The sequence below is a fragment of the Schistocerca americana genome, chromosome 2, assembly GCF_021461395.2.
Source record: "Schistocerca americana isolate TAMUIC-IGC-003095 chromosome 2, iqSchAmer2.1, whole genome shotgun sequence".
Classification (NCBI taxonomy): domain Eukaryota; kingdom Metazoa; phylum Arthropoda; class Insecta; order Orthoptera; family Acrididae; genus Schistocerca; species Schistocerca americana.
In genome coordinates this window covers 978,085,887-978,097,878 of record NC_060120.1, presented here as the reverse complement: position 1 = coordinate 978,097,878, position 11,992 = coordinate 978,085,887, and the positions used below count along the sequence as shown (strand labels likewise).

The 11,992-nt window shown below is 38.1% G+C and overlaps 1 protein-coding gene across 4 annotated transcripts in view; it reads right to left on the bottom strand.

Annotated features, from left to right (window-relative positions):
• Positions 1-224: 224 nt before the first annotated feature.
• The window catches only part of LOC124596250 (prolyl 4-hydroxylase subunit alpha-2), a 345,289-nt gene continuing 333,521 nt past the window's right edge, over positions 225-11,992 (bottom strand). For all 4 annotated transcript variants that reach the window (XM_047135319.1, XM_047135317.1, XM_047135320.1 and 1 more), the window contains 4 exons: positions 9,474-9,698; positions 8,578-8,643; positions 5,469-5,634; positions 225-697 (listed from right to left, as the gene is read on the bottom strand). In XM_047135319.1, the coding sequence (XP_046991275.1) occupies positions 627-697; positions 5,469-5,634; positions 8,578-8,643; positions 9,474-9,698 (528 nt within the window). In that variant the 3' untranslated portion in view covers positions 225-626. The remainder of the gene's footprint in view (positions 698-5,468; positions 5,635-8,577; positions 8,644-9,473; positions 9,699-11,992) is intronic.

Sequence of the window (11,992 nt, the reverse complement as noted above, 5' to 3'; positions counted from 1 at the left end):
AGTGTGCCCCTGTAGGCCGCTGTCTCCCAAAAAATATGAATGAAAAGCACTAGATAGAATGACGTCACATTCAGAAGCTACAATGTACAATAAACGTAGGATAAAACCAAGTCCACAGCTAATCGTTCCTTGATTCAAATCTAGGTCCACTTATTGTACTATACAAGTGTAGTGTGCTCCTGCAGGCTGCTTTCTCCCAAAAAATATGAATGAAAAGCACAAAGTGACAGAAAAAATAAGTATTTTTATTTATACAATAATTTATAAAGGAATGCAAAAACATCTAGAGGTTTTAAACCAATTAATGACAAATTTACCTTAACAATATGAAAGGTAAAGACATACATTCATTTTTATGTGATAAATATCATTAAAATTCACAAATATGTGGAAAGTTTTTGCAACAGTATCTGAATAGCCTCCCAACACAATATTGAAATCTGACTAAATTTTCAACATTATAAATGTCAAGTGCAGCAACACTGCGTTGGGAAAGCATCCATTACACTTATCAGTGCAGGCATGTTTGAAATCCTGCTCTGCTGTTTACAGTGCAAAATATGGCACGATGTAAAGCTTTCTACATGACTTTACTGGAGAGAACACTTGTCCAGTTCAAAGAAGAATCACTCCTCTGGTGACAGTCCACAGGGTCTGAGAAACTCCTGGCCTTGTTCGTGAAACCATTTATTGGAAACTGAAAAACAGGATATTATTTTTTTATCCAGATTGCATGCACATGACAAACAGGAAAATGAAATATGTGAACAGTCATATTAGAAAGTACAATTTTAATATAATTGTGCACTTAAAGAAATCAGGAATAAGCACAGGGAAAAAGGCCTTTTATTCTCCTAAACCATTCTTTCAGTCATATAAATACCTTCAGTAATTTCACCAGTTTCCTTCTTAATCATAATTATTACAATCCATAAATCAATATCATTTTATTCCTGCCTTTGCATTGTATTCCCAACTCAGTATTTATCAAATGTCAAACTATGAATTTGGCCAAAAGTACTTGATAGCGACATAATTGTAAGATCTCTAAGTTCAACATAGTATTCTATATGTATAACGAAGATCATCTGTTTGCTTCTTTCCAGTTCATATAAATCTACAGGTTTATTCCACTCTTGAAGAAATTTTGCAGACTTTATCTTCAAGACAAGAGGCAGCTCACTGTCATCATAACATTTTGTAATCTGACTTGAAATGTATATGTATGTAACACACTGTCAGAAAAAATTAGTATACCTGGAAAGATGACATCAATTTTTATCCGCTGACAACATATTCCACCTGGGAGATAGCACATGTACTGATAATGGTTTCAACATCGTCTCCCAACAGATAGTGTAGTGGCACAGCTACCAGAGGGCCAATCGGTGACTACACTTTAACAGGGAATGCTGACATCAGAAAGCTGAGCATGGCGCAAACTTATGAAGCAAACAGGCAGTCATGCCACAAAGATGCACTCGTGCTTCCTACAGCCAATTGAGTAAGATTGAAAGGGGTCCAATTGTGGCCATCCAAATGGCAGAATGGTCCATTCAGAGAATTTCCGCACAGATTGGAAGTTCTGTGTCATTTGTGCCGGTATCAGTTTTCACGTGAACATTCTCACACTTGTACATAAAATTCTTGATGTCCACGCAGCACAGACACCTGCCAGGATCATCGTAATGTAGGGGCATCAATGACAGATCGTACAGCTATTACAGCACAGATAAGGCTGCTTATGAGCTCAACCATGTCAACTTGAACTGTTGTGAATCAGCTACAGGCATGCAACCTCTAGGCTGTTTTCCACTTACACCACAGCATTGAAGTGCTCGGATCAACTGGTGCTGTCAGAAGATCACTTATAAGATACAATGGCACAGCATGGTATGCAGCGATGAAAGCAGATTCTGTCTGCACGAATGTGATGGTCATTTGTGTGTATGACGTAAACCTCATGAGCGCTGTCTCATAGAATGCATTCATCCAAGACACACAGGCCCCCGCCAGGCTTTATGGTCTGGGTTGCAATAGACTACAACTCCGATTCACCTTTGGTATTTCTGGAGCGGATGCTACACAGCACTCAGTACATGCAGAATGTTGTTCAACCCATTCTTTTGCTACTCTTGCAACAGGACGATGATGTGTTGTTCCAACAGGGTAATGCTCACCCACACACTGCCCTTGAAACTCAACATTCTCTACAACTTCCGTGGTCAGCACAATCTCTGGACTTGTCTCCAATCAAGTACGTGTGGGATACAATGGGATGAGAAGTGACTCGTGTGACTCATCAACCAGCAACTCTTTACAGAACTATATCAATAGGTTGATCATGAATGGCACAAGGTATTCCCGGACAGTATTCACCATCTGCATGAGCGACTGGACGCCAGAGAGTCAGCGCCTACATTGACACCTGTGGAGGCTGCACCACATACCAGTATGGGTATTGCAACATTAGCTGACACCTGGTACCTCACACCAGCTTATGCTATTGATCTGTAAATATAATCATTTCATGTATTCCACATGCACTGTTGCAGCACCAGATCTTAAGTAAATTGGAGACCTCTGAAAGGGTGTACTAATTTTTTTCAGGCAGTGTGTACAGGGTGAACATTAATAAAACCTACAAACTGCAGGGACGGATTACTGACTGGAAATGGAGGAAAAATGGTACTGTGAACATGTGTCCAGAAAGGCACTGTTGTCACAGTAGATGGCACAGATGATGACTGTTCCTTTGACCGTGTGTCATGTGTTCCTTGTGTTTTGCAGGCTGTATGATTGATGCCATACTGTAAGCCACAGAATGGTCTGGTATTCATGACAGGAACAAGCTGAGATGAGATTTACATATCGTCACGAAGATGGAAGCAGCCGAGAGACAGCACAGCTATATCACAACAAGCACCCTCAAAGACACCAACCACGACACACATTTCAAGCCCTTTTAGGGTGTTTGTGTGATCATGGGTCCTTTCAGGCAGATGAACGTACAGGGAGGTGGCGGGCTGTGCATACACCAGATTTGGAGGACCAGGTTCTGCGGGATATTCAGACGTACCCTAGTATGCCAACATGGTGTAAGCCAAAGTATGATTATGTGTATCATGCATGACAACCACTACTATGCGTGTATTTGATGCAGCTCTGTACTGTGTTCCAGGATGATTTGTTGTCATTGCATGCACGTCATCCATTTCCAGACAGTGTTGCAGTGCAGTGGTTAGCACATTAACTTGTCATGTAGAAGGTTAGACATTCGAATCTGGTGAAGTACAGCAAATTTTTTTCACTTCTAAATACAGACAAAAGCCTTCCATGATTACTTTTATGCAATTAATTCATTTAAATGTATTTTTTTTATTTCTACTACTTTGCCGGATCATTTTCATTATCGTAATGGCTTTTTAATTTGCTCGTATTTCTCTATCATTCCTTATTTGTTTGTAATCTGCCTGTATCGTCTATAATCTACAACCAAGTGCCAAACAGGACTGCTCATCGGTTGATAAAGCAGCAGTTTGTGTAGCCAGTGTGAGGAGAGTTTCAGGTAAGAAATGAATGATAGCGAGAAATTATACTTTGTTTTTTAGTGCTGAAATTGAAATTTTTCTGTCTTGAATTTGCTTGTAGAGGTTAGATACACTTGCCGTGAACAAAGCTCTGCCACTGATTGTTGACCCCTGTTTTCTCATATACATTGCGTATCACAATGTTGTGGTTAGGTTAGGACACAAGTTTAAATTCAGGGCTACATAAGGCATCATCTGCCGCAGTCCAGTCACTACTCACTTACAATCAGTCGTCGACAGAGAATCTCAAATTTCCGTCATACCTTATGGCGACCACTTCCAACACTGCTCTGTGTTACACATTAACAGCATTTGTGAAGTCACCATCATCTTTGTATGTCAACTATAACCGAGCGGTAGCTGGCAGTGGATGTGGCAACACTGCAGCGGCAGATGACAGACACCAACTGTCAAGCAATTTTAATCAGACCATATACGATGTAATGTTATGTTTATTCATTCTATTGATAATTCCTTCTTTCCTTTATTCAAACTTCTGTTGATTTTACGATGGTTTTAGTTACCTATCCCACCCACCCTTTTTTCCTAATACTTTTTTTTTACAAACTGAGATGAGGAAACAAACTGGATTATCAATAATTGTGATCTGTAATTTTTATGTCACCATTATTGTGGTCTTATGTTCAAAGACTGGCTTATTGCTGCCCTCCACCCTAGTCTGTGCTGGGGAAGTGTCCATTGCTACATAATTACAGCAACCCTCACCCATTTGAACCCGCTTACTATAGTGAAGCTTTAATATGTACCTACAATTTTTACCCCTCAAATGTCCCTCCCTTACCAAACTGATGATTTCATGATGTCTCTGGACGTGTCTTTTCAAGTAATCCCTTCTTTTAGTCAAGTTTTGCTACAAATTTCTTTTCCCTAGACTTGAATTCAGTACAGTCTCAATATACCCACCTAATCTTCTGTAGCCCATATTTCAAAATCAATATTCTCATTCTTGTTTAACCTGTTCCATCATCCACATTTCACTGTCATACAAGACTACACTCCACACAAAAATATACCTCCAGAGAATACTTCCAAACACTTAAATTTATATTTGATGTTATAAAATTTCTCTTTTTCAGAAAAGTGTATCTTGATAATGTGAAAAATAGTAAATTGCACACCATGCTTCAGAATCTGCATTTTATTCTAGCCCCCCCCCCCCCCCCCCCCAGTAAGCGGCTGGACAAGTCAGTCGGAGGAAGGCAACAGCATACTACCGAGTAAAGCACTACGGTGTTCAGACCAACCTTCGGATTAATGACATTTATTCGTTTTTTACTTTGGCCAAAATAAGTTATTTTGCTGCCTAAATAGTGAAACTCAGCTCCTACCTACAGTGTCTCATTTCCTAATTAATTTCTCCAGCTACATCTAATTTAATTTGACTACATTGCATTAACCTTGTTTTACTTTTGTTGATGTACATCATACAACCTGTTTTCAAGAGACAATCCATTCCATTCAACTGCTCTTCCATATCCTTTGTTGTCTCTTGACACAATTTTGCATCCTCAAGAAATTCCAAAGTTTTTATTGCTTCTCTATGGATTTTAATCACCTTTCCAAATTTTTCCTTGGTTTTACTCAACTACTGCTTTGCTTTGATGTCCTTTTAGCCCTAATTGCAGCCTCTTGTAGACAACCTTTATCCCTGCTACCTCCTGAATTTCAAGGCATGTATTGCAGAGACAATGTAGAAAGTTTATTTTTAAACAACAATCTGAAGAGGTAACAATCTGAATAGTGAATATTACATATTGAAGCTATCAAAAACTTTTATATAAAAATTAATTTAGTGACCATGTTATGAACACACAATTTTAATGCAATGGCACAAATATTACGGAAAGGAAAGCCTACCCCATTTAGATCCTGTGAGAACTGGGCATGCTGCATGTCTTGTGAGATAATCTCCTTCTCCATTCTTGTGCAGATTGTACCAAAAGGCAGCTGTGCCTTTCTTAGGCCACAGTGCCACTTTTATTGATGGAAATACTGTGCCACCACCCTGAGGCACATCACTCATCTGCAAAAGAAATACAATGGAAAGATTACAGAGAAAACTGTGTACTGCTATTGATTTCACAGAAATCTTTGGACATAATTCTTGGAAGACATCCTTCATATAAAAGTGATTGTCAACATGTCTCACTGTCGACAGTCACTGCAAGTCTTCCCTTCTCTTAGACAGAAATAGTGGAACACAGAAATAAATGCCACATTAAACAGCATATAAAAGGGAAATCAAATGAAAATGAGACAATCTGTTATTTCAAAAGTAATCATCATACTTGTTAACACATGAGCCCACTGTGAGACAAGGTGGTCAATGCCTTCATGGAAAAATGTTTGCTGTTGCCTAGATACTCATGATTGAACCCAGGTGTGCACCTCTTCATCCAAAGCAAATTGACAGCCATGCACATCTTTCTTCAGGGCTATAAAACAATAATAATTGATGGGGAGAGATTGGGACTATATGAAGGATGTGTGGGCCTGCACACTTGTTGCCAAGGTTGCTTCAACTATGGTGCACCAGTTTTGCTCCATACAGTCCCGATCTCTCCCCACGGCATTTCCTTAGTTGGAACCCTGAACTTGAAGAAAGACATCTGTGGTTGTCTATTTGCTTCAGACGAAGACGTACATGCATGGGGCAATCATGGTTCTGTAGGCAACTGCAAACATTTTTCCATGAAGGCAATGACCATCTTGTCTCAAGTGCACACACATATCTAAAGAGAAGGGAAGAAGAATTCGCTCTTATCAACTATTGAAGACCTGCTATTGAAGACTTGCAGCAGCAGTCAACAATGAAAACATGCAGGAACAAATTGCTTCAGAGACAGTATACACAAATGTCTTCATTATGAGGTCTGTAATTTTATTTTAGTGGAGAGAATCTTTTAATGAATACTGCATTTTGGTGTATTGTTATTATGCATCAGATATTAATTAATAGGAAAAAGTGTAGACCTTACATACATAGTCCATTTAATTGTTTCCAGCCATGGAAGTAATTTCACCTAGAATTCACTCTAGAATAAATGGAATATATATGCAATTCAGTTTATGTATTGTTTCTAGGGTCTAATAGAAGCATTTTTATTTTTTATATATTCACAATAGAATATGCAGAGCAGGAGAGAGAGAATGTAATTTAAATTTTTGTGGAGCGTAACATTTTACATATTCAACAATTCCTTAATTTAATTTTGCTGCTTTGTAAACCATTGTTTGTCTTTCACAAAATGTTAGGAAGCTAAGTTACAGTTGACAAAACTGCTGTCAGGTTTAGCAGCACAGGAACCATTCTGGCATTTGTCATAGGCAGTTTTGGCAAACAACAGAAACCTTAAATATGGAGGGGGCTGGATGGGAAACTTATTAGAGTCTATGTATGTTTCATTCCAACAGATCCGTAGTGAGGAGATCATCCAGGCTGTAAAACATGTAAGAAATGAAGAACACATACTACATATTTACAGAGGAAAAGAGATAGATGCTAATGTATCTCCTACTGGTCTCAAGTGAAATGGTCATTATTGACATGGAATAAATAAAAAAAAAATCTCATGCATATTTTCCTTTAAAAGGTAATAAATAACTCGTCTCAAAACATTTAAATGTTCAATACACTGAGGAGCATACATAATTTTTGGCTATAATACCGATGCGTCATCAAATAGAAAAATCATTTTACAAGACATTTAAAGTGAGCAAAATACTGCACTGAATTTGTACTGAAGTCCTGTTGAACTAATACTCACATTATCTAATATTAGTAACATATACATGTAGGTTAGCCCATTAGAAATTCTTCGATGGAATAGAAGGAGTTGGCCGCCAATAAACCATTTAGGATCCTTTTAAACTGACCTTTATTAATGGTTAAACTTTTTATGACTGCTGCCAAGTTATTGAAAGTGTGTGTTCCTGAATGATTGACACCTTTCTGGACCAAAGTGACTGACTTTAAAATCTCCGTGAAGATTATTGTTCTTCCATGGTTCTTGGGTGTAATGTCACATCTAATCATCAAAAGTCTACAATATTTCAGTGGATGACCAATCTGCCGTCTGGCTCAGTTGTCCACAGAAATATCATGAATTTTCAATGTATCAAATCCAGTAGTACACCCAAGAAGCATGGAAGCAGCGTACATATGAGGAAAGCATCAGGTCACAAGATTATTGTTATTTTTAGTACTGATTCCATGAACTGTGAGCTGCTGGTTTGAAAAATAGATATATATTTTAATGGCAAATTTCATTAAGGAATAAAATATTGGTAAGCAGTAGTTAGTATCCCTTGTTCCCTAAATAGGCCTCTGCAGGATGTTCTTGAGTTTTATCACTTATAATTCTTATAATACATTTTTGGACATGGAAAACTTCAGTTCAGCTTCATGAATTACCCCCTTTAAAATACATCAAATGACATTATGAAATAAAAGTAAGCACAGTATGCTACCACTGCCCTCATGGTTGCAAGACCAGTATCTTACCAACTGGACCACAATCCTCAGCTGCAGAACAGAAGTTCTTTAAACAAGGTTAATAAAAGATTGGTATCCTTTAAATTAAGAGAGAAATCTCAGTCTAAGCTCAATTAAATTAAATCATCCTTCTTTCCACAGAGATGATTATTACATTCTTCAACACTCACTTTTCTAAAATGTCTAATGTTCTCTGAAGTATGCAAAGAGACAACACCAAAGACCACCAAAGATAATTATGTTACAAAAAGGTAATTCTGGACACAACTGCAGCAATAAACAGAGCCAAGCTATAGTTTTAGAAATAAATAGCTTGTGACAACTTTCATCTGTTTCATACAATATTAAATAGAGAATGCTTATCCTGACTGTCAGAGAATCCATTATCTTTTAATATGCTTTATTTATCAGTGTCATTATATCTTAATAATAAGCAGTGAGTAATGTTTTCTAGGAGTAGGACATACTTACATAGTACAACACAGTAGCTATTCTGTTTCCAGTTCCCAGGCTCTTGAATGCATTTGTTTCTTCTCTCTGAAAATGTAAAACAAACTTTGTAAGTCTTCATAAACAAGGCTGCTGCACTTAGGCAGTTGAAGACAACAACTGGCAGGAGAGCAAAATAAAGAAGTAGGAACATAAGAATGGCCTAGAGACCTTCTGGTAAGCCAAATAATGTTTTCAAAACCTAAGTTTCCAATGTGTCTTGAATGTACTAACAATTCTGACTGAGGCGTAGATGTTTAATGTAAAAAACCATTTGAAAACGGGAAAAGTGGGAGTGCAAAGCGGTTAGCGAGCAATGGAGATACACATATTAAGAATTACTAGGGGAGACAAGAAATCAAACAAATGGACAAGCTGAAAAAGATTTAATTATGACTTTAACAAATATAAAATTTTGTGGTACAATTGGAATTACCCTCCACTATACCCATCTCAGTGGTGTACAGAGTATGGATGCAGATGTAAACAGAAATAGATAGGATATGAAGGCAGACATTTAATAGATAGGTGGTCCAAGAAAGCCCCTTGCTGGATTCCAAGGCATAAAAAAGGGGTGAGCTGTCAATATGTTGGAAGGTGGACAAAGAACATACAGAAATAGAATGGGTGTGTATTGCTGAACACCAAAATGTCTGAAGCAGCTGATAGGCAGCTTTCTTCCAGTGATGGTCTTCAAATCATTGACATTGATCATGAAAGTGTTAGTAATCATCAAGACAGTGACAGTACAAACAGAAACAGTTTCTCAAATGTGAATAGATCCAATTAATGTTATGATTATAGAAACTACAGGAAGAAAACAGTAGGCATTATATTTCAACATAAGATTCAAAAAAAGCTTATTTGCTTGTACGTACCCTTGCGAAATCAAAGTGAGGCTCATAATGACCACCAATACCATAATTGACCACCTGTAGCTCTTCTGCAGTAGAGATAGTAAGAGCTGCCATATCTTGTGCTCTCTGATTGACGGCTGCCACATGAGGGTGTTCTTCATCCTTGAGCCAAGCTGACTTACTGATGCGGTAAGTAGCTGTCTCCAGTTCGCCTGTCTTATAGTTTTGCACAGTTGCTCGCCGGAACTACATATGTTAAACAAAAACAATTACAAGTCATTTTTCAGAATCATAATCAGAAATTAAGTTGGTGATGCTTCTCTTACATCAGAATCATACATACAAATTCAAGAACCATAAAAGAAGGTTGTATACATGGAAGAATCCTGGAGATACTAAAAGGTATCAGATAGATTATATAATGGTAAGACAGAGATTTAGGAACCAGGTTTTAAATTGTAAGACATTTCCAGGGGCAGATGTGGATTCTGACCACAATCTATTGGTTATGAACTGCAGATTGAAACTGAAGAAACTGCAAAAAGGTGGGAATCTAAGGAATGGGACCTGGATAAACTGAAAGAACCAGAGGTTGTAGAGAGTTTCAGGGAGAGCATAAGGGAACAATTGACAGGAATGGGGGAAAGAAATACAGTAGAAGAAGAATGGGTAGCTCTGAGAGATGAAGTAGTGAAGGCAGCAGACGATCAAGTAGGTAAAAAGGCGAGGGCTAATAGAACTCCTTGGGTAACAGAAGAAATATTGAATTTAATTGATGAAAGGAGAAAATATAAAAATGCAGTAAATGAAGCAGGCAAAAAGGAATACAAACGTCTCAAAAATGAGATCGACAGGAAGTGCAAAATGGCCAAGCAGGGATGGCTAGAGGACAAATGTAAGGATGTAGAGGCTTGTCTCACTAGGGGTAAGATAGATACTGCGTACAGGAAAATTAAAGAGACCTTTGGAGAGAAGAGAACCACTTGTATGAATATCAAGAGCTCAGATGGAAACCCAGTTCAAAGCAAAGAAGGGAAGGCAGAAAGGTGGAAGGAGTATATAGAGGGTTTATACAAGGGCGATGTACTTGAGGACAATATTATGGAAATGGAAGAGGATGTAGATGAAGACGAAATGGGAGATAAGATACTGCGTGAAGAGTTTAACAGAGCACTGAAAGACCTGAGTGGAAACAAGGCCCTGGGAGTAGACAACATTCCATTAAAACTACTGATGGCCTTGGGAGAGCCAGTCATGACAAAACTCTACCATCTGGTGAGCAAGATGTATGAGACAGGCGAAATACCCTCAGACTTCAAGAAGAATATAATAATTCCAATCCCAAAGAAAGCAGGTGTTGACAGATGTGAAAATTACCGAACTATCAGTTTAATAACTCACAGCTGCAAAATACTAACGCGAATTCTTTACAGGCGAATGGAAAAACTGGTAGAAGCGGACCTCGGGGAAGATCAGTTTGGATTCCGTAGAAATGTTGGAACACATGAGGCAATACTAACCTTACGACTTATCTTAGAAGAAAGATTAAGAAAAGGCAAACCTACGTTTCTAGCATTTGTAGACTTACATAAAGCTTTTGACAATGTTAACTGGAATACTCTCTTTCAAATTCTGAAGGTGGCAGGTATAAAATACAGGGAGCGAAAGGCTATTTACAATTTGTACAGAAATCAGATGGCAGTTATAAGAGTCGAGGGGCATGAAAGGGAAGCAGTGGTTGGGAAAGGAGTGAGACAGGGTTGTAGCCTCTCCCCAATGTTATTCAATCTGTATATTGAGCAAACAGTAAAGAAAACAAAAGAAAAATTTGGAGTAGGTATTAAAATTCATGGAGAAGAAATAAAAACTTTGAGGTTCGCCGATGACATTGTAAGTCTGTCGGAGACAGCAAAGGACTTGGAAGAGCAGTTGAACGGAATGGACAATGTCTTGAAAGGAGGATATAAGATGAACATCAACAAAAGCAAAACGAGGATAATGGAATGTAGTCTAATTAAATCGGGTGATGCTGAGGGAATTAGATTAGGAAATGAGACACTTAAAGTAGTAAAGGAGTTTTGCTATTTAGGGAGTAAAATAACTGATGATGGTCGAAGTAGAGAGGATATAAAATGTAGACTGGCAATGGCAAGGAAATCGTTTCTGAAGAAGAGAAATTTGTTAACATCGAGTATAGATTTAAGTGTCAGGAAGTCGTTTCTGAAAGTATTTGTATGGAGTGTACCCATGTATGGAAGTGAAACATGGACGATAACTAGTTTGGACAAGAAGAAAATAGAAGCTTTCGAAATGTGGTGCTACAGAATAATGCTGAAGATAAGGTGGGTAGATCACGTAACTAATGAGGAGGTATTGAATAGGATTGGGGAGAAGAGAAGTTTGTGGCACAACTTGACTTGAAGAAGGGATCGGTTGGTAGGACATGTTTTGAGGCATCAAGGGATCACAAATTTAGCATTGGAGGGCAGTATGGAGGGTAAAAATCGTAGAGGGAGACCAAGAGATGAATACGCTAAGCA